The sequence below is a fragment of the Balaenoptera borealis genome (genome assembly GCF_965194805.1).
Source record: "Balaenoptera borealis genome assembly, chromosome: 6".
NCBI lineage: Eukaryota > Metazoa > Chordata > Mammalia > Artiodactyla > Balaenopteridae > Balaenoptera > Balaenoptera borealis.
In genome coordinates this window covers 193,575-216,187 of record NC_138863.1, presented here as the reverse complement: position 1 = coordinate 216,187, position 22,613 = coordinate 193,575, and the positions used below count along the sequence as shown (strand labels likewise).

At 53.1% G+C, this 22,613-nt stretch overlaps 1 protein-coding gene across 1 annotated transcript; it reads left to right on the top strand.

Annotated features, from left to right (window-relative positions):
• The first annotated feature begins 94 nt into the window (after window positions 1-94).
• Window positions 95-22,467, top strand: ING5 (inhibitor of growth family member 5). The gene is made up of 8 exons (XM_082395902.1): window positions 95-210; window positions 2,581-2,652; window positions 5,118-5,284; window positions 6,375-6,486; window positions 6,652-6,745; window positions 17,282-17,417; window positions 17,510-17,571; window positions 19,108-22,467. The coding sequence occupies exons 1-8, from the start codon at window positions 174-176 to the stop codon at window positions 19,148-19,150; spliced, it is 723 nt and encodes a 240-aa protein (XP_082252028.1). The 5' UTR covers window positions 95-173; the 3' UTR covers window positions 19,151-22,467.
• The last annotated feature ends 146 nt before the right edge of the window (window positions 22,468-22,613 follow it).

The following is a 22,613-nucleotide window of genomic DNA, read 5'->3' as shown; positions in this document are numbered from 1 at the left end:
GCGACACCTCGCGCGGCCCCGACCGGAAGCCGTGGGGCGGGTTCAAACGGCGCCCCGCCCCGGCAGGCGACCAATCAGCGCGCGGGGCTCATTAATAGTGACCACGCCGGCCCCGCCTCCGCCTCTCGCGGGGCCACCGCCCGCGCAGACCCAGAGCGCGGCCGCGGACGAAGATGGCGACTGCCATGTACTTGGAGCACTACCTGGACAGTAAGCGCCCCTCGCGCCCCCTAGGCCCACCGCCCTGGCCGGGCCGCCCCCGCCGCGCCCGCCCCCCGCGCACTAGGCTCCGCGCGCGGACCCCGGGGCACGTGGGGGCGGCGGGACGGCCCGGAGGCGGCGGGAGCGGCTGAGGCACGCGCGGGGCGGGAGGGCCCACGAGGGAGGGGCGCGGGAGGTGCGGCGCGGGGTCCCGCCGTCACGGCCGCGCCAATTCCAGGTGCGTCACGGCGGGGCGGGGCCGGCGGGTGCTGGGCGGGGCCAGCGCGTCTCGGCTCCACCCCCCCAGGCTCAGCCCCGCCCACTTTCGCCATAGGCCTCACTCTTTCCTACCTAGGACCCGTTTTCCTTGGCTGGGCCCCGCCCCTCATTCACTAGGCCCCGCCAACTTCGTCGTCGGGCCCGCCCTCTCCGCCCCGGCCCCGCCCTCTCCGCCTAGGCCCCGCCCCTCCGAGTCCCGTCCCGCCCATTCCCGGACCCGCCCCCACCGTGGGGACCCGCTAAGGTGGTCGAGTTCCAGTCCCCTGGGACTCTGGGCCGGGTTTGGGGGGGCCCAGGGCCTGAGGGTTCTGGGTTCTGTGCCTGCTTGTGCTGTGACCTGGGAGTCGCTTCCAAGCCTCAGTTCGTGCATCTGCAAGGCATGATGGCGCGGAGGGTCTCTGAGGGCACCTGTCTTTTCGCAGGGGGTTGGGGGCGCTACTTAGACGTGTGGGTAGGGTGTTCAAGGCAGTGGTCATCACAGTGGGCCAACGTCCCGAGGCGTCACACAGATTGCACCCTCTGGAGGACTCCTGAGCAGGTGGTTATTGGCCGCATTTCACAGCGGGGGTGACGCTGCGTCAGAGGCTAAGTAGCTTGTCAAGGTCACTCGCTGGAGAGTGGCGATCCCACGTTTGAGCCCTGCGGTCCGACTCCAGTCTGACCCTGGCGGGGACATGGCCTGGGGATGCGGGCTGGTGGGGATTTTGCCTGGTAGTTCTGGAGCCCTGTGCTGCACTGGGGATTTTCAGTCATCCGGGCCTGGGCGCCCAGACCCCCACCCGAGGTTGCTGAGAGTAGGGAGTGAACCCCGGCTCCGGGGAAGGCAGTGGGGATCCAGCCCTCCCCAAGGGGGTCTCCCAGGCATGGCCCAACCTGAGCACAGCGTCCTGGGCCGGAGAGCACCGTGGAGGGAGGAGCTTCCGCCCCATCCTCACTGGAGAGGCCTACACCCAGGTGCCTGTTCGGGGTGCTGCGGCTCACCCTCTTCTGACCGGTGCCTGCCCAGGGGGCCCCAGGAGGAGGGTCTGAGGAACACAACTCCTGTCCCGTGCGGGACACCCACGTGCAGGCTTGCGGACGGAGGTCACTGCTCACTCCCTGAGCACCTGCTGTGTGCCAAGAAAGCAGACATGATCCCTGTTTTCCTGGAACTGGCTCTCAGATGGGAGAGACAGAATTTTTAAAAGTTCACAGAAGTTTAAAGGTCATGGAGGAGCCCAGCAGGTCTGAGAGTGCAGGGGTGGCACTGTCTTGAGAGCCCTGGTAGGACAGCAGGGGAGCCCACGGGGAGGGCGTGGTGGGCCTGGAGGCCGTGGGTGGGTCTGTGCTGCTCTCCGCATGAGCTGGGAAACACTGGGGCTTAAGCAGCAGCTTTGTACAATTAGACAGAGCTCTTAGAGCGGTCATCTGTGGAGGGGGCCCGTCCTGGCTGCGGGCAGGTGGGGAGCTTGGCCTGGACCAGGAGCCTGGCCATGCGGACAGCAGAGCAGTGTGGGGCAGGGTCCTTACCTGTGCTGTCCCGCACGGTCTGTTTGATTTTAAATAAACTCAAGTAAAATGAGAAGTTGAGTCCCTCAGTTGTACTGGCCCCATTTCAGGTGCTCAGTAGCCCCGTGTGGCCAGTGCCTGCTGTGTCGGGAAGCTCTGTCTTGGCATAAAGTTCTACCGCACAGCCCTGGTGGGCACCAGCCAATGCCCTGAGTTCAGAGTAGAGTGGGGGGAGAGCAAGGAGGACCCCGGGGTCTGGGCTTGTTCTCTGTGGCGGGGCGTCTGCAGGGGAGGAGTGGCCTGCGGTCTGCGGTGGGAGAGTCGCACAGGCATCTTCCCCCCTCTGCCCTCTGTTCGCCTCAAATTTCTCGAGTTTCTGACAAGTTCTGAAGCGCATCAGCCTATTACCAGTGTGAAATAGGGGAGGGCTGGATTCCCCACTGTCTTCAATGTTTGGCTCGTGTCCCTGAAAAAAGATACCTTGATTCTTCTTCTCTCCAAACCCTAACAGAAACAGAAGCCAGAGTGGGCTTATTGTTTGTAGCCTTGAAGTATGAAGCTTGGAAGGCGGGTTTTTGTCCTGCTGTTGAGAAGCATGTGTCTGTGTTTCAGGTATCGAGAACCTTCCCTGTGAGCTTCAGAGGAACTTCCAGCTGATGCGAGAGCTGGACCAGAGGACAGAAGGTGGGTTCAGACCTTTCAGAACAGCCAGGGTGTGGGGAGCAGCTCCCCAGGGCCAGGAGCGGAGCACCCGGGTCCTGGGGGTGGCGCACTGGTCTTCCAGGCACCTGGGGCAGTGGGGCTGCTGTCCAGCCCTGGGCCGCAGGTGTTGGGTAGTGTGTCAGAGAGAGGGATGAGTCTTTTTTTTTTTTTTTTTTTAATTTATTTTTAGCTGCGTTGGGTCTTCGTTGCTGGGCGCGGGCTTTTCTCTAGTTGCGGCAAGCGGGGGCTACTCTTCGTTGCGGAGTGCGGGCTTCTTATTGTGGTGGCTTCTCTTGTTGTGGAGCACGGGCTCTAGAGCGCAGGCTCAGTAGTCGTGGCACATGGGCTTAGTTGCTCCGTGGCATGTGGGATCTTCCTGGACCAGGGCTCGAACCCCTGTCCCCTGCACTGGCAGGTGGATTCTTAACCACTGCACCACCAGGGAAGCCCCTAGTGCTGAGTCTTTAAAGTCAAACTTAGTCCCTTGTGTCCCTACACGTCTCCATGTCACATCTTTATAATCGTCATCCCCTCCCGCAGTCAAAATATTTGTTACCTTTTCTCTCCTTTAAAAGATTTTCTGTTTTCAAACTATGTGTACATAGTTTAAACAGTTAGTCCTTTTAGATCTTTTGGTATTTAACTCCCTATTTCCAAACAAACAGGTCATTTTTGCTGCTGTTTCTTACTTTATTTCCTTTTGGTTTTAGACTTTATTTATTCAGTTATTACAAAAAGTGAAGATTTACGTCTCCAGTTGTGCCCTGCTCGGTTCATGCGCACACGGCTCCCTCCTCCCGTCTCCTGGGTGGAATGGACTGGGATTTGAATTGTGGTGGTGCTGGGCTGTCCGGCGGTGCTGTTTCTTTCCTGGGCTGCTGTGTCGGTGGTTTACCGTACGCTGTGCTCACATGCCCTGTTGGAGTAACTGTCTTTTTCTTGGAGTTCTTAATGCTTTGCTTGTTGGTTTTGTTTTCCTCGTTTTCAGTGTGCCTGCTGCACCAGGTTACCTGCCAGTTCTGTGCGTGCTCTCCATGGAGACCTCTCTCCTGGAGCCTCTGTCCTGCGGTCCTGTCCGGGCCGACTGTTTCCGGGCCTGCCACGCACGCCTTGCCCTAGGTATTCCGAGGCTCTCCCTTTGTTCCTCTTCGGCGTGGAGCCCTGTTTCCCAGATTGTAAACATACCACTTCTTGATACGCCCGTTTGTTTCAGAGGAGCCTTTTCTCTGGGAGCTTCCAGGAAGAAATTTACGGCAGGGTAAATTTCTTATACCGTTGCATGTCTGAAAATGCAGCAGTGAATGGTTTGGCTGGGTATAGAATTCCAGATTGACAGGCATTTCCCCCAGAATGTGGCAGGTGTTGCCGCATTGTCTCCCAGCTTCTGTGTTGCTGTTGAGAAGTCTGATGTCATTTGGATTTCTCATCCTTTGAATATGTGATCTTTTTTTCCCTTTCCTATTTAGAAGCTTTTAGGCTTTTCTCTTTATCCCTGAGGTTTTACATTTCATGGTGATGTGCTTGGGTATGGGCACTTTTTCACTCATTGTGCTAGGCACATGTTTTGCAAGATTGGAAGAGCTGTGGTTTTTCACTAAGGAACAGCTTCCTGACTAGTGAATACAGAGATTTCTTTTATGGTGAGATAAAGCATTTATATTCAGAAATAAGCATAAACATTTGTAGATTGCTTAGCAAATAGCACCCGGAGAACCTCTCCCCAGATGGAGAAATGGAGCCTCTAGTGCCTGGGGGCCTGTGTGATCCTCATGAGCAGGCCCCCCTTCCCCAAGGGGTACACCCTGAGTTTTCACCTGCAAGAATGGTTTTCTCACCTCTCTAAACCAAAGAGTTAAGAGTTGCGTCTGTCTTTGCCTTTAACATCAATGTAATCATACAGTGTGTCTTCCTTTGTGTCTTGCTTTTCTTGCTCAGTGTCACCTTTTGTGGGATTAACCGATGTTGTTATGTTTTTTTTGTTGCTGGGTAGCGTTCTGTTGTGTGAATGGACCACAGCTTATTTATCTGTTTTACTGTAGATGGGACGTTTGGGTTGCTTTCTATTATCTGCAGTTATGAATGTTTTCCCATGTGTACCCTGGCCTCTAAATCTTTAGGGTGTGTACCTGAGAGTAGCCTGCCGGGTCATAGGTAAGGTGAGCACATCATTATTCAAACGATAATAAATGGACTCTTCAGACTTGAGAGACCAAGAGGGCACGATGAACCCTTGCTGGGGCAGTGTCATACGTTGGGACTGTCATGGGCACACTGCCCTGGTCGGGGTGTCTGCTTGTCTCCCTGATCCAAAGTGTTTGGGAAGGCTGTGCCCGCCACCGGCGGCCAGTTTGGGCCAGCCACTTCTTTGCTGGCCCTTGTCATTGTCAGGCTTTATTGGTTGCCAGTCTGGTGAGCGTGTCCTGGCTTTTCGCCCCTTACTCTCTCAGACAAGAAAGCCGAGATCGACATCCTGGCCGCAGAGTATATCTCCACGGTGAAGTCTCTGTCCGCGGATCAGCGCGTGGAGCACCTGCAGAAGATCCAGAGCGCCTACAGCAAGTGCAGGGAGTACAGCGACGACAAGGTGCAGCTGGCCATGCAGACCTACGAGATGGTGAGCGGGAGGGGGGGCGGGGGCGGGGCCTCCCCGCCCGCACGCGCCTCCCTTTCACGCAGCGAGGGGGCGTTGAGGTGGCGGCTGGGCTGCGGCAGAGCGATGCTGCTGGAGAAGGTGCACGTTGGAGGAGGCCTCGTCCTGGGACCGTTACTGCGGGCTTGTGTCCTGTGCCCGTTTTGCTTGTTCGTTTATATACGCTTTTAATGCTTGTTTTTGTCAGCTTTAGGTAAAGTCCTAGAATTGGTTTTGTCCAGTTTCCTCTCAAGTCCGCTTCTCTTGGGGTTTGCAAGGTGGCACAAAGCCGTTCTGCGACGCACCTGAGGTCGTGTAGTGCGGCTCCCGTCCTTGCCTCCTCCGATAAAACAAACAGTGATTTCTTAAAGCCTGAAATCAGTCGTGTTTGAGAAAGAATCCTCTAGGAGGAGAGCTTAATGCCTGTGTGTGGGACTTTGATGCTCCAAAGTGCTAAATCCTTTGAGTAATCAGCCTGTCTTCCAAGGAGTTAGGTGTGATCAACGTCCTTAAGGCAGTCCGTTTTCTCTCTGACGTGTAATGAAGCTTAGGACTGTGGTTCATTTCCAGTCGGGGGCCGTGATGGACGGTGTTGGACGGCTGTCACCAGCCAGCTGGTGCTGTGTCTCGTGACGTCCTTGTCGCTACAGGAGCCCCTCTGTCACGGGCAGTTGTCCTGTGCGGTCCTTCCTTCCAGCTCCGGCCTGAACTCCGTCTTCAACAGTCATTTTCTGTTGACAAACCCATAGCTCTTCACATTTTACGTCAGGATCTAGTATCCAAGGTCCTCAGCCCTTTACTTCATTGCATCTTACGGCTCTGTTTCTCATTGTTGCCTGCCTTCAAGTTTTTTTCCCTGAGTAGGATTTATTCTGTTGATGGGGAACAGAATGTGGGGAAAAAAGACCCTTGCATCAAGTTGGAAATAGCAGGCCTTGTTCTAGCAGAGTGTTGTTACTTCTAGACTCAATTTAAGGGCCAGACACTGCTTTCTGCTTGACGTCAGGAGCATTTGTGACCCTGAGGCGTTTTGCTCTGAGTTTCGAACGGAATATGTGAGCATCCTTCTGTGTAGGTGGATAAGCACATCCGGAGGCTTGATGCGGACCTGGCTCGCTTCGAGGCGGACCTGAAGGACAAGATGGAGGGCAGCGACTTCGAAAGCTCTGGAGGACGGGGGCTAAAAAGCAAGTCTGTTAATTTGTCTTCATTTTGTTATTGTTAACTATGGAGTTTTGAAGAATTTTGTCTGATAAGTGTGTTAGGAACATTATGGTAAATATCATATTTGGATAAATCTTGTCCTGCTTCAGTGAAATCTGTGAACAAAGTTGTGGTCTTTGTTGTTTCAGAAGGTCGAGGTCAGAAAGAAAAGAGGGGCTCCCGGGGTCGTGGCAGGAGGACCTCAGAAGAAGACACCCCGAAGAAGAAGAAGCATAAAGGAGGGTGAGAGGTGCTTTTTTTCTCTTTTTCCCTGAAGAACACCATTGGTATTTGCTCAGAATGGAAGCACCGGTGACTGCTTAGGCTGAGGAAGTGCTTACCTGTGCGAGGTGTGCTGTAGCTCCTCCTGCTTTACCCGTGCCGGGTGTGCCGTAGCTCCTCCTGCTTTGCCCGCGCCGGGTGTGCCGTAGCTCCTCCTGCTTTGCCCGCGCCGGGTGTGCTGTAGCTCTTCCTGCTTTACCCGTGCCGGGTGTGCCGTAGCTCCTCCTGCTTTGCCCGTGCCGGGTGTGCTGTAGCTCTTCCTCCTTTACCTGTGCCGAGTGTGCTGTACCTCCTCCTGCTTTGCCCGTGCCAGGTGTGCTGTAGCTCTTCCTGCTTTGCCCGTGTCGGGTCAGTTGGTCCTCACAGCAACCTGAGGGAGCAGTGTTGCAGTCGTGGAGACCGAGGCTTCGGAGCTGTTGGGTTTGCACCAGGCGGTCTGACTCCAGAACCCATTCTCTTAGCCACTGCGTGCCCTGCCTCTTAAGGGACACGGTGATGTTTGGTGCGGTTCAAGCTAAGCCACTTCCTAGTAGTTGAATACACATCAGTTGATCATTTTATATATAAATACATGTTTTAGATGTATTCATTTTTAAATTGTGTGACTGCATTTATTAAATATCCATGTCATTTAACTTGAACTTCAGAATATTTCATTTAAAGCACTCTCTCACTTGCTACCCCCTACCCCCCAAGATAGCTTCATAGAATATGAATGTGATTGCTTCGTCCTCCAAGATAGTGTAACATTGCTTCATAGAAGATGCTGAAATGCCAAGTGGCTTCTGTGGAGATGATTCTGATGGTTATGGGGAGAGCTCAGAAGAGTTAGTTTTTGACAAAAGAGAAGTTTTGGTTCTTAAACCTGATGTTTAAACTTTTATCTTTAAAAAAAAACAAACAAATCCAAATAGCGTCTTTGTAAAGTAATGCACAGATGCAGAAGACCACACAACACACGTGTAGTTTAACGAATTACTGTAAGAGGCACATCCTTGTAATCATTGCCTGGTCGGTGACTAATGCTCCCTGGGGGGCCCTTCCCTGTGCCCTGTCAGAATCACCACTTCTCAGCCCCAGACACACAAGACCCAGACAGACAGGGTGTTCACTTCCATTCTTTCTTTGTAGTTTTGTCCCCGACACGTGCACTCCTGGACCCTATAGTTTAGTCTTGTTGCTTTTTTTTTTTTTAAGTTTTAGATTAACTTCATTAAGGAATAATTTACATAACAATAAAATGTTCTCATTTTAAGTATACAGTTTGATGCTGTATTCAACTTCTTTAAAATTATAGAACTAGTCAACCTTTCTATTTCTTCTTGAGTCAGTTTTGGTAATCTACATCTTTCAAGGAATTTGTTGTTTCATATAAGTTGTCACATTTATTGACATCAGGTTATTCATAATATTACTTTATTATTCTTCTGATGTTGTAGGTTCTGTACTGATGCTCACTCTTTCAGACCTGAAATTGATGATTTATGTCTTCTCTCATTTTGCCTTGATCTTTTCAGAAAACTAGCTTTTGGTTTCATTGATTTTAATTTTTTTCTCTACTGTTTGTTTTCTATTTCACTTATTTCTGCTAATATCTTTATTCTTTCTGTCCTTCTGCTTGGCTTGGATTTACTTTGCTTTTCTTTTTCTAGCTTTTTAAGGTGGAAGTAGCTTAGATCATTGATTTTCATACTTCCCTTCTTTTCTAATATATATATTTAAAGCTATAAATTGTCTTCTAATTACTGTTTTAGCTGCATCACACAAATTTTGATATGTTTTTATTTTTATTCCATTCAGAATATTTAGAATTTTCTTTCGTGATTTTTCTTTGACCCATAGCTTATGTAGAAGTATGCTTCTCAGCTTCCAAATAATTTGAGATTTTCCAGCTAACTTTCTAATTTCAATTTCTAATTTAATTTTGCTGTGATCAGAGAACTTCTGTAATTGAAATCATCTGAAAGTGATTAAATTTTGGGTTATGGTTTATGGTCTGTTTTTCTGAATGTTCCATATATACTTGAAAGCAATGTGTATCTTACTGTTGTTGGGTAGATGTCAATTATATAACTTGGTTGACAGCACTGTTCAAGTTTTATGTATCCTGACAGATACTCTGTTTACTTGTATAAATTACTGAGAGAAGAGTGTTGAGATCACCAACTCTAGACATGGATTTGTCTATTTCTCCTCCTGCTGTGTGGGTTTCTGCTTCACGTATTTTGAAGCTCTGTTATTTGGAGGTACATACACATTTAGGTTTTTTAAAAATAATTGACTCCTTTATCATTATTTATTTTGTTGTCCTTCATAATATTCTTTGTTTTGAAGTCTGTTTTGTCTAATATTACTATAGCCATTCCAGGTGTCTTGCAGTGAGTTTTTACATGGTGTGTTTTTTCCCTTTTTCATTCTTTTACTTTCACCACATTTGTGTTTTTGTACTTAGAGTGAATTTCTTGAAAGCAGCAAATAATTGAGTGTTGCTTTTTTATCTAGTCTGAAAATTTCTCCCTTTTCATTGCACTATTTAGACCAGATTTAATGTAATTAGTGATATGGTTGGCTTTAAATTTACTATCTTGCTATTAGTTGTCTCCTTGTCCCATCTGTTCTTTTCCTGTCTTCTTTTGGATTAATCGTGTATTTTTTCAGTATTCCATTTTTTTTAAGTGGGTGTCAATGGCATCTCAAAGAAGTCTTAGTTTTCATTTTATTTACTTTTTATTTTTTTGTTTTTTGTTTGTTTGTTTTTTGGCTGTGCAGCATGGCTCGCGGGATCTTAGTTCCCTGATCTAACCAGGTCCCCGGCAGTGAAAGTGCTGTGTCCTAACCATTGGACCACCAGGGAATTTCCTCAGTATTCCATTTTAAGGACTATTCCAGTGTGTACACCCTGTTTCATTAACTTATCACAAAGAATTTCAAATAATACTATACTATTTCATGTTTAATGTAAGAGCCTACATGGTATTCTTTTGTTTTCTGCCTTTTGTCCTTTGTGCTATTATCAAAAATTTTACTTCTACATATGACATAAGTCTCTGAATATATTGTTGTTATTGTTTTAGGTCTAAATCATTGCTTATCTTAAACACATTTTAAAATATGAGAAAAAGTTTTATAGTTAGTCCATATATTTACCATTTCCAATGCCCTTCACTATGCGTAGATGCAGATTTCCATCTGGTATCATTTCTCTTCTGCCTGAAGAACTTTCTTTAACATTTTTTACAGTGCAGGTTTGCTGATGGTGATTAATTTTCTGGTTTTGTTTCTCTGAAAATACCTTTATTTCACTTCCATCTTTGAAGGATATTCTTGTTGGATATAAAGTTTTAGGTTGACTTCTTTTTTTCTTTCATCACTAAAGATGTCCTGTTGTTTTCCATCTTGCATTGATACTGATGAGAAATTAGTGGTAATTCTTATCTTTGTTCTTCTGTATATAAGTGACTTTATTTATTTTTGCTGTTTCTAAGGTTTCCATTTAGCAACTTGATTTTTTAAAAAATTTATTTGTTTTATTTAATTATTTTTGGTTGTGTTGGGTCTTCATTGCTGCACGCGGGCTTTTTCTAGTTGTGGCGAGCAGGGGCTGCTCTTCGTTGTGGTGCGCAGCTTCTTACTGTGGTGGCTTCTCTTGTTGTGGAGCAGGGGCTCTAGGCGCACGGGCTTCAGTAGTGGCAGCACGCAGGCTCAGTAGTTGCGGCTCGCAGGCTCCAGAGTGCAGGCTCAGTAGTTGTGGCGCACGGGCTTAGTTGCTCCGCGCGGCATGTAGATCTTCCCGGACCAGGGCTCGAACCCGTGTCCCCTGCATTGGCAGGCGGATTCTCAACCACTGCTCCACCAGGGAAGTCCACAGCAACTTGATTTTTAACAACTTAATTATGATGTGTCCTCGTGTGGGTTTTTTGTGTGTTTTCTGTTTGGAGCTCATTGAGCTTCTGGGAACTGTTAGTTTATAGTTTGCATCAAATTTGTAATTTTTCAGCCAGTTTTTCAGATTTTTTTTTCTGCTCTCTTTTGTCCTTTTTATGGGACTCCAATCATATATGTGTGTTAGCTTGATATTTTCCTACAGATCACTGAGGCTCTGCTTATTATTTTGTCAGAAATTTTCTTTCTACGCTTCCATTTGGATAGTTTCTATTACTTTATCTTCAAGTCTTTTCTTCCTTGTTGTCTAATTTAATCTTAATCTCCTTTAGTGAATCTTTCATTTAAGAAATTTTCTTCTCAGGAAGTTCTGTTTGTTTCTTTTTTTATATACCTGCCCTGTCTATTATTACACATATACTTTCCTTTATGTCTTCGAATATATCATTTTACAACAGCTTTTTAAAAAACTTTCTCTTCTGATTCTGTGTCATTTCCAAGTCTATTTCATTTTTTTTTTAAAGCCGCTTTATTAAGATATGATTGATATACAAAGAACAGTATATAATGCATACATTTTGATGAGTTTGGCAGGTCTGTTTCTGTTGACTGCTTTTTCTCTGGTTGTAAATCACATTTTCCTCCTCCTTCACATGTCTAGTAATTTTTTAAAAAATTAATTTATTTTTGGCTGCATTGGGTCTTTGTTGCTGCACACGGGCTTTCTCTTGTTGCGGCGAGCGGGAGCTGCTCTTCGTTGTGGCGCACGGGCTTCTCATTGTGGTGGCTTCTCGTTGCAGAGCATGGGCTCTAGGCGTACAAGCTTCAGTAGTTGTGGTGCGTGGGCTCAGTCGTTGTGGCGCATTGGCTTAGTTGCTCTGCAGCATGTGGGATCTTCCCGGACCAGGGCTTGAAGCCGTGTACCGTGCATTGGCAGGCAGATTCTTAACCACTGCAACACCAGGGAGGCCCCCATCTAGTAATTTTTGACTCGATGTTAAGACAGTGTCAGTGTTATGTGGTTGAATATCAGGATTTTGTTGTCTTCGTTTAATGGGTGTTGAATTTAAAAAAATCATTTAGGGGCTTCCCTGGTGGCGCAGTGGTTGAGAATCTGCCTACCAATGCAGGGGACACGGGTTCGAGCCCTGGTCTGGGAAGATCCCACATGCCGCGGAGCAACTGGGCCCATGAGCCACAATTACTGAGCCTGCGCGTCTGGAGCCTGTGCTCCTCAACAAGAGAGGCCGCGATAGTGAGAGGCCCACGCACCGCGATGAAGAGTGGCCCCCGCTTTCCACAACTAGAGAAAGCCCTCACACAGAAACGAAGACACAACACAGCCATAAATAAATTAATTAATTAATTTAAAAAAATTCATTTAAATTTTTGTCACCAGTTTAATCACCTGTGGAGCAGCTTGATCCTTTGTAGGCACATTTTTTTTTTTTAATTTATTTTTGGCTGTGTTGGGTCTTCACCGCTGCGCGCAGGCTCTCTCTAGTTGCGGTGAGCGGGGGTTACCCCTCGTTGCGGTGCACAGGCCTCTCACTGTGGTGGCTTCTCTTGCTGTGGAGCACGGGCTCTAGGCGCATGGGCTTCAGTAGTTGTGGCACGTGCACTCAGTAGTTGTGGTTTGCAGGCTCCAGAGCGCAGGCTCAGTAGTTGTGGCGCACGGGCTTAGTTCCTCCGCGGCATGTGGGATCCTCCCGGACCAGGGCTCGAACCCGTGTCCCCTGCATTGGCAGGTGGACTCTCAACCACTGCGCCACCAGAGAAGCCCTGTAGGCACGTTTTTAACGTTGGTTAAAAAAAACCTTTTTCTTAATATGCCAGATAGTAAATATTTTAGGCTTGTAGGCCATATTGTCTCTGTTGTGACCACTCAACTCTGCTGTTGAGTATTGAAAGCATCCACAGAAAATATGTAGATGAATGATGTGACTGTGTTTCATTAACACTTCATTTGTAGAAAAGGCAGCCAAGTGCAGGCTGTATTTTGCCAACCCCTAGGTTAGAGTAGCCTTTACTCTAGGCTTGGTTAAACCCTCCTGCTAAGGTGTGACCCTTCTGGGTTCTCCTCTGAATGTATTTGGTGTTTGACGAGGTCTTTCCATTCTGGCTGGTTGGAACTTGAATGTCACCCAGGCTGCCTGTGAGCTCTGGGAATTGTTCAGCTCACGGGTCCCTGGTATTCTCTGCCTGGCCTAGTGGATTGTCACTCTGTGCACAGGCAGCTTAATTTTTAGCTAAAAACTCAAATGGATCTGTTTGCAGGTTTCCGGAGTGCACTCTCTGTGGCTTCCTCCTTTCCAGCACCTGCCCCCAGGTTCCAGCAGCCTCACCCTCCCTGAGCTTTGGTTTTTCCCTCCTTCTAGACATGCAGGCTTTGCTCCTCTCTAAGGACTGGCGTGTGGAAAGTGCCTCCATGCAGAAAGCTGAGAAGGTCATAGGTCTCACCTGGCTTGTTTACCTTCTCAGGAACGCTATCCTGTGCTGCCTTCTGTGTAGTGTCTGGAAACTTCTACTTCAGGTATCTTGTCCAGTTTTCTACTTGTTCATAGTAGGAGGGCAGCTCAGTACCTGTTATTTCGTCAGGGTCTTTTTTTAGGTAAAGTTTCTTTAATGTGTAAGTTATTCTCCATCCCTTTCTTTTCTTCATAATTTTCCTTCTTGAAGGACCTGCGCTGTTTGGCTTGTAGCATTCTCCAGAGTCTGGATGTTGCTGACGAGATGTGAACCCTTGTGAGAGCTTCTTTGTTGAGCATTTAGACAGCGCATCTCCTTCTTGTTTGCTCTGCAGGGTGACCCTGGGGAATGCATCGACCTGTGTGTGTTCTTACTGAAGCCGGTTTTGTAGATCTGGCGGGACATTTAATGCTGGGCCATGAGACCTGTGTCAGAGGTGATTGAAAGCATCTGCCTTATGGGGGATGTTTGTTGACTGTGTGGGAACAGTTAGGCTGTGTCTGTTGTAGATGGATGAGACCATAAACGTTACAGGTGACCCTTGAACAATGTGGGGCTGGGGGCACCAGCCCTCCGTGCAGTTGGAAGTCCGTGTATCACCTTACAGTCAGCCCTCTGAGCCTGAGGTGCCACATCCGAGGGTTCATCCAACCACGGGCCACGTAGCACTGTACCATGTACCCACTGAAGAAAACCTGTGTGTTAGTGGGTTTGCGCACTTCAAACCCGCCCTGGTCAAGGGTCAACTGTAAGTCCGCGTGCTGTAGTCTTCATTCTGGAGCACCCATTTGATTCCTTTTTTACGGATTTTAGTTCCTTTTTGAGAAGTCTCCATATTTGCATCTCTCTTATTTACATTTTCTTCATAACGTGTGTTTAAAGCCCTTCTCTGCTAATTTTAACATCTGGGTCGTCTCTGCGTCTGCTTCCGTCTGCCCGCTTTCCTCTGGTTACCACTCCTGCTTTTTCACGTCATGTGCTTGTCTCGTCGTCTGGCCTTGGAGGCACGTGGAGAGGGAAGTTCTGCGCTCCCCCGGAATGGCTTGCCCTTCTTTGGTCCAGGCAGATGGAGCAGGCTTGGGGCGGGGTGGTGAAGGTGGCAGGGGGCCTCCCGGCTCTTGACGGAGAAGCCGAGCGTCTGTTTTGCTGCCCCAATGGCCGTCTGCGGGCGGTGCTTGGCTTTCCTCTCCGCGGAGGCCTTCCTGCGGAGCTCTGGAGGAGGAGGCTGGCTGCTCAGAGACCAGGGATGTCACTCTGCAGCCTCTGCATGGCCCCAGGGTCAGGAAGCGGACCGTAGGGTCACGGCCGTGTGTGCAGGGTCCTGCAGTGTCGGTGTGGTCCCCGGTGGGCATCTGGGCCTCGGCCGAGCACGGGAGGTGGATGGCCTGCTCCCTCGGCTGCTGCCCCTTCCTCAGCCCTCGGGCATCTGGCCTGTGTCACTCCACAGCTGTCCAGGGTCTTTAAAGTATGACCTTAGCAGTCTGTCGGGTTTGTCTTTCACCTCGTGGTGGCAGCAGTGTTCTGCGCCTTCCTGCTCTTTCCTGCTTAGGGCCCAGAGTCATGCCGCCCTCCTCTGGGGACGAGCAGGTGTCCTCCTGTGTCCCTTCCTCTCCATGAGTCCCCTTGGAGGGACAAGACGCTGGCTCCCCGGTGCAGTGGGAGCCTCCCCGACGGGCGCGTGCCTGGCCGCGGCGCAGACCTCGGGGGTGACCCGGGTGTCTGACCCTGTCTCTGCGGGCGCGCTGGAGCCGGCCGGGCCCGTAGCTTTCCCCTCACTGCGGGGGCTGGCATGCGTGTCGCTGGCTGCTGTTCGTAGCACTGGCCGCAGCAGCAGCAGGTGAGAAGGGCTGGTCAGGGGCGGCGACGTTGGCAGAGCCCTCGGTAAGTCAGGCTGGACCCGGCGCTTCCGCGTGAACCGTTTCCTCTCCACGGCCACCCTGGGCGGCGGTGCCGTGACCGCCCCGATTTACAGACAGAGGGGGCCGGGGGTGCTGAGGCCCGCCCTGCAGTCCCGCTCTGCCAGGTGACCGGGAGCGCCCTGTCCCCAGGGGCCATTGGGGCAGGACGGGGCTGGGCGGTGTCTGGAGAGGACAGGACACCCGCGGGCTGGGTGCGCGCCAGTGTCCTCCGTCTGCCGGCGCTGGGGCTTCACAGCCTGCCTTGGGGTGTGGCTGCAGTTCCAGGGTCAGTGGCAGGTCCTGTCGCCCTGCGGGGCCAGACAGGGGGGCCACCCGAATGGCGAGCGCCAGACCTCGGGTGCGTCCTTGCCGTCTGTACGGCCCGTGAGCCAGGCAGGATCTGCTTGTGGATGTGGGGGCCGTTCCTTCTGAGGATGAGTAGCCGTGCCTGTTGGGGGGCGTGTCCTGAAGCGCCTGGGACGCGCGTGGGGGGCGAAGCGTGTGGGGCTCCCTGGGGTGGCTGCTGAAGGGTGCCCACCACATCCCGGGGTCCGGAGAGACGGGCAGCACTGCTGCCTGGGGCGTCACCCTGGCCTGCCCCAGGGATGGGCTCGGCCAGCAAGAAGGGCCCTCGTGGGCTCGTCCCCCGTGACCTCCTGGCCGCTCCCTCCACCCTCCCACCCTGGAGCCCCCTCCAGGTCAGACTGGAAGGGCGGTGGTGCGGGGTCCCGGGCCTGCTCGCTGGCTGGGGGGGTCCTCGCTGGGGGGTCCCCACAAGCCCTGCAGCCTCTCCTACTGCCACGCACCCGGCCAGTGCCCTTGAACCCGGGGTGACGGGCACAGGTTGCGCGGCAGCTGGAACTGTGCAGCGCGGTCGAGCCTTAAGCAGACGCATGGAGCAGGCGAGGCGAGGTCTGTGCCGGAGGCGGGAAGCACCGCAGGAGAGGCGCGAGTCCGCTGGTGGGTGCCTGCCGCGAGGGTTTGCACTGATTCCCCGGGGGGCGCCTGGGAGGGAGGCCCCTGGCGGCAGGACAGGACCCCGTGGACGGTGACACAGCACCCCAGCCCGAAGGCCTGCTCGCGGCTGCGCCTGAAGCAGTTTGAAAGCACAGGGGCCAGGACGCGTTTCCGCGACATCCCCAGAGACGGAGAGCAGGGCCCACACAGAGGGAGGGCCCCGGGGGGCAGCTGCGCGGGCACCGAGCGTACTTGTGTCGGACGGTGTGCGGCCGGGGCCCTCGCTGGGCCGGGAGGCAGGTCGCAAAGGCACAGCGTGTTTCTAGACTCTGGTGCACAGGGAGCACGTGAGCAGTGAATCCCTTTGGGGACCAGATTTTCTTCGTTTCACCCCGGTCAGTATATTCAGATCGCCCGGCGGCCGCCGTGTCTTAGCTTTCCCTTTGCCGTGTTCCTCGTGTGACTTGCTGTGTTTGGTTAGCAAGTACGCATTTGAATCTGCGCCTGTACTTTTTACTTTGGGGGTGGGGGAGGGAGGGTTTTCTTTCTGTACTGTTGGGAACGTACTGTCTGTCTACACCAGCCTGAGCTCGCGGCTTTTGTTTTAAATAACGAAACACATGAGAGTCGATTCCACGAGCCCTTCCCTGTGTGCAGCTGCCGAGCCGCAGGCTGCGGATCGGAGGGCGCTGTGGAAGGTGCAGGGGTCTGGCTGGGCTGTGGGTGGAGCCCAGAGGGCAGCTGGGGGGTGCAGGGCGACAGGACGCTTCCCTGGCGTGGGCAGGTGAGGGCGGCCCTGCTGACAGTGGGCAGCTGGGTAGGTGGTGGTGGGCTCCTGGGGGTTAGAGCCAGGGCCGGGCGAGGGGAGCAGGGGCTCCCGTGGCTTTGGTGGCGGGGCGGTGGCCCTTCCTGTGGGGGAGGTGCAGGGCGAGCTGGCGGGGTCAGGGCCGCTTAGACCCCTGGGCTGCCTGGATGGGCTCAGGTGGGTTCTCGGACGTTGCCAGGTGTCCACTGGTGGTGGTGACGTGTGCCTGCCCCGGCCGGGGAGAGGCCACGGGAGGCTGGGGGCGCTGACCCAGGCTGGGGGCGGAGCTTGGGGAGCAGGCCCCGTCGGGCGGGGGCTGGGCGGGGGCCGGGCATGGTTCTGGTCCCCGGGGCGACTGGTCTGGATGCTAAGTGGTGAGCGCCTGCCCCCGACACCCTCCCACGCCTTCGTGCACGGCCTTGTCTGGCGTCATCTGGGGCAGCTTGTCCCCGTACCCCCCCGCTCACCGCTGTCGTTTCCCCGCAGGTCCGAGTTCACTGATACCATCCTGTCGGTGCATCCCTCTGACGTGCTGGACATGCCCGTGGACCCGAACGAGCCCACCTACTGCCTGTGCCACCAGGTGTCCTACGGGGAGATGATCGGCTGTGACAACCCGGACGTGAGTGGGGCCTCGCTGGGGCCTGGGGTGGCGCCCTCGGGGCGGGTGGCACCCGGAGCGCGGGGCTGACCACCTCCTCCCTCGCCTTGCAGTGCCCCATCGAGTGGTTTCACTTCGCCTGTGTGGACCTGACCACGAAGCCCAAAGGAAAATGGTCAGTATGGGCGCCGGCTTTCCTGGAGAACTGGGTGAGCGGCTGGTCCTGGTCCCCGGCGCCGAGCTGCAGGGGACACCCACCCACCTCACGCGGGGTCGCGGCTTTTATTACGTTTGCATAATGTAGGGACCCGTGAGCAACATGGGTTTGAACCACTTAGATGCGGATATTTTTCAATGGTAAATACTGCCGTGCTCCGTGATCCCCCGTGGGTTGGATCTGCGGGTGTGGAGGAACCGCGGGTGTGGACGGCCTACTGTAAGTTATATGTGATTTTCAACTGTGCAAAGAGTCGGCGCTCCAACCCCTGCCTTGATCAAGGGTGACCTGCACTTCCGGTTCCCCCAAACCACGGCCATTCTGACTCTTGAGCGAGGCAGAGATGATCGCAGATGCAGACAGGGAATGGGGAGTCCTCCCGGGGAGCTCTGACGAAAGACGAAGAACGTTAGCCAGGCCTTGGCCGGGCGCAGGCCAGGCACCCTCAGCGCCGCGGGCTTTCTGTTCCACCGAGAAGACATGCCGTGGGTCATGGCTCCATCTGTTCCGTCCTGTGTTCAGTGGGCAGCGGCAGCTTTGGTGTGCATAGACGTCTGGTTTTGCTGACCTGCGCTGAAGCGAAGTCCCGGGAACAGGAGGCGGGGAGGGCGATTTGAGTTTGACTTGGACGTGGTGGGTTCGAGTTGTTTGTGGGACTTCTGGGTGGAAGAGTCTAGTAGGCACTGGAAAATCATTTCCTTCTGGGAGGAGAGGGTCTGCCCACCACTTGCTGGGAACAGGGCGGGACGTGCAGAGCCAGCCAGGCAGCCGGGGCGCGGCCCCCGCCCGCCGCTGTCTAACTCCCGGCTCCCCCTGGGCTCCCCTGGGCTCCCCTGGGAGATGGCAGAGAGCAGGCTGCTTCCCGCCTAGGTCCGAGACCTGAGCCCGTGTCTGGGAGTCTGCACGCTGTGCGCGCTGGTGCAGCGTTGCCCTCCGCCCCGGGGCCCGGCAGGGCCGGGCTCACTCGCTGGCCTGGACCAGGTGCTGGTGGCCGGGGCCGGGGCAGCTGCATCACACGGGATCAGCTGCCTCCCTTCTGTTACGGGGCTGCCAGGGCCCAGGAGGGACCAAGAGCAGCCCCCTGTGTCTCTGGCTCTGGAACCTGCTTGCCCAGGGTCACCAGCGCCCGCTCAGCCCCGCGGGGCGGGCAGGGTTCTGCTCCTGCCCGGTTAAGGGGCCCTGCTCGACTGCTTGCCTCCCGTTCAGTCCCAGTGGGTGCTGTCATCGCGCAGGGAGGACCCATGAGCTTGGTCGAGAGGAATGCTCGTGTGTAAACACCATTCTGCTCGCCGACCCGTATCTTATCCACCGACTTCAGAACAGACGTGCTGGATGGAATGGCCCGCGTCGGGGGTTTTCCCCGATGGGAAGGCTGCACTCTCTGTGTTTGTGGGTCTCTGTCCTGGTGCCGTTTCAGCAGCGTCCAGCCATCCTGGAGATGGGGTCTGGCTGCCCACGTGCAAAGGGCCCCTCACTGTGCCTTTCTCATCACAGGTTCTGTCCACGGTGCGTTCAGGAAAGGAGGAAGAAGAAGTAAGGAAGAGGTGGACGCCCGGACCAGAAGAGCACGTTAACACATCCCTTCATTCACGTCGCAATATTTTATCTTCATTTTAAAACGACCTTGTTTCCAATGATATTTAATAACTCAATGGCCAGTTGTAATTCTGGATATTTCCTAAAACAAACAAGAAGCCACCTGAGCCCTGTTGCCCAGAGAAGTGACCCTAGGGGACTTACCACAGTGACTCCATTCTCATGACTTTTCGTACAGACCCGTGGCCCCAAGCATGGCGGTCACAGCGAGTGGCCCCAGGACTTCGAGGGGTGTGCGTGCCTGGTACACTGCCATCGCTTTGCAGCTGGAGGTGTGAGCCCTGGTCATCTGTCTGTGGTTTCCTGGGGCTGCTCCCCGAGAGCCCGGCACCACTACAGGCACCTCTGACCCTCACTGAGAGCGGTGCACGTGGAGCCTGGTGACGAGCCTGGGAAGGGCCGGCTCTCCCCGGGGCGGGCAGGGGTCTCAGCCTCGCTGTGCGCTGCCTTTTCGTCTGGACTCCCGCTTCCCTCTGTGAGGGGTTTACTTTCTGGAGTAAACGGCTCTCCATTAGCGAACGATAAGAGATGGCCCCGCAGACGGGCTGATGTTCTGTTTCCCTGGGAATTCCTGGCGTTTTTACTGTGAAGGTGAATTATCGTGGTAGCATGAAGATAGTGGTCTGTGTGAATATGAAGTGAGTCCAGGCCACTAGGGGCTGATTTGAAACCTGTTCATTTGCACAGCAGATGAGCAGCTTAGATCAGGAGACAATTATGTGATGTGATTTGTGAATTTCTTGTGCCACAATAGCAGTTCTGGATGAATCTAGGAAACTAGAGTGTCCTTTCTTTTTAAACAGCATTCACCAAACCGACTTTGAACCGTCTTTTTGGTAATAGTTGGGGGAGATTGCGTACCTTTGGTGTGTTGATTCTGTGTGTGATGATGGTCCATGAAGCGTGACTTCTGCAGGTGTCCTCGGACTTGAGAGCCTCCGGCGTGCATTTACGGAAGGGGAAACCTGCTTCTGTCTTCAGGCCAGAAGTCCGTGAGACAGACTTGGGGCTGAGATTCCCAATTTCGAAGAACCTTGTTTTCTTTATAAGGAAGGCCATCTGGAATGATACACCCGCTTCCTCCTGAGGCCTTGTTACTATAGATGCTTCTCCTATTTTCTAATACCAAGGAGAGGAAAGAAAGCAGAAGGGAGCCTGTGAGGCTGTGTCCTAGACCGGGCCACTCCCCGCAGAGTTAGTTAATATTCAGCAGATGAAAGCGGGGTGTGGCCGAGGTCTGCATCTCAGCTTCCCAGTGGGGCGTCGCCTGCGCCCCGTGTCCGACTCTGTCCTTTCTGGAGGGAGCTGACGGAGTGGCACTTGATCCCAGGTGACCGCGGGCAGTTGGGTTCAGCACGTGTGGCCTGTCCAGTCTCGGGCTGGGGGTGGGGTAGGGGGTCGGCCGCTGCTGTAGCTTGTCCCTGGAGGATCCCGGAGCCACACGGCTTTCTAGAACCGATGCCCTTCTGCTGCCCCAGAGAAGGGGGGCTGTGTCCGGACGAGTGCTGTCAGCACCCTCAGTCTCAGCATTGGCTGGAAACCCAGGGGCGTTGGTATTTAACTTAGGTTTTTGTTAACACAGGTGTTTAAGGATTGTGGGGAATAAATGTGGAAAAAAATTTTTTCTTCACTCTTTTACCAGTTTTTGTGGAGAAGATAGGTAAGTACAATAAGCTTGTGGTGATTCTTTAGAAGCTAATTTAATATTTGCACTTCATCTGTGAACCCTTCACACCCGCTGTTACTGCGGGAAAGCGATGGTGTTTGTGGATGCGGGTTGCTGGCTGATTCAGTTGGGATTGTCACCTGGTTTCCTGAGGCCGCGGTCGTTTCCCAGGAAGGATGACCGACTTCTCTGTCTTAAGCTTTTGTTTAAAGTCCGATGGTACCATCCTGCTTGTCGCTGTGTAACATCCCACGTGTGGACCTTTTTTTTCTTTTGTTGTTGAAGTTTCTGTGCTTATATGTTTCTAGTGTTTACTTTTTGCTGGTTACAATAATATCACCAAAATAATGTGCACGTAGCCTAGGAGAAAACGGAAAACACGAGCAGAGTAGAAAGAGTCCCCGGAGCATCGTTTGGCCTCCCCGAACGCCAGTGCTGCCTGTGACAGAAGGTGGTGGCCACGTGGTCGGGAACGTCCTGGCCCGAGGGGTCGGCTGGAGCCCACGCCGCTCGCGCCGTCGTCTGAGGCCCACCGCCTTCCTCGGGATGCTCGCCGGGCCCCGGGGCTGAGGCCGGAGGCCGCTCTGGAGCCCCGCCCGGCCCTCGCCGAGGAGGAGGCTGCCCTGGGCCATCGCAGCATTTCCGAGCGAGCGAGAGCACCGGCGCTGTGTGGCTGTGGGGCTGGCTTGTGAGGGAAGAGGTTTCTCGTGCAGAGGAGACGCACAGTCGTTCCCTTGTGTCCAGTGCTGTCTTATCTGTCGGCCGTTGGAGAAACATCCTCTCGTTTTCCTGCAGGAGAACACATGCTGCACCAGTAAAAGCAGGTGTTAAACTGAGCCCCCAGTCTCTGTGGCCAAGCTCGTGGGGCTCGTGGCTGGGACGCGGACACCGAGGCCTGTGTGACTGTCCCCACTGCAGGCTGGGCCCCCGAGCAGGTGGCCGTGAACCTGGTGCTGGCAGGGCCACGTGAGCCGGGTGGCTTCCCATCTGCTCAGGGCAGCAGATGCCGGACGCGGCCCCAGGCAGCAGTGACGGGGGTGGGCGTGAGGGGGTTGCAGGGGTGTGTGGGGACAGTGGCCAGCTGTGTGTCAGCCCTGCCTCCTGACCCGTCACTGGCAGCCCTTGGCGGGGACTGCGTCGAGCAGTAACGCTGTCTGAAGAGCAGCTTCCCCGTGTGGCCACAGCCAGGGCCTGCCCCGGTGCGGGGCTGGGACGCTTGTCACGGCGTGGAAGGTTTCAGGCTTTCCTCAAGTTCTAGTGAACAGTGGTTGGGCTTCATTACCTGTGTCGAGAGGAATTTTAAAATGGGACGTCTAAGAAAAATGTTCTCGTTCAGGAGAGAGTTCTGTGAAGTTCCTTCCTAGTGTGTATTTGTGGTGTTCATCGTACCACATCTCATCCAAAATGATGCAGCTTTAACATGAATGTTACATTGTATTTTCAAGGAATTATTATTGATGTTCTCTTTGTAAAGGAAAGATAATATTGTAAATCTTTTTATTAAATAATGTAAAGATGTATATCTGTATTTTTGGATCATGTTATAGATTATGGATATATTGTTTAATGAATAAAGTATTTTTTGGAACAAACATTTGAGAATGCATCCTTTCGGGAAACGATAAAACTTCAACATCGTGTCCGGAGATGAGAAGTACATCCTGTGTGGCCTTTTGAAGGGGACGTGCAGTGGACCAGAGGGGGTGTGTCACTGCCACGGGCCTGGGGATCCTGCCAC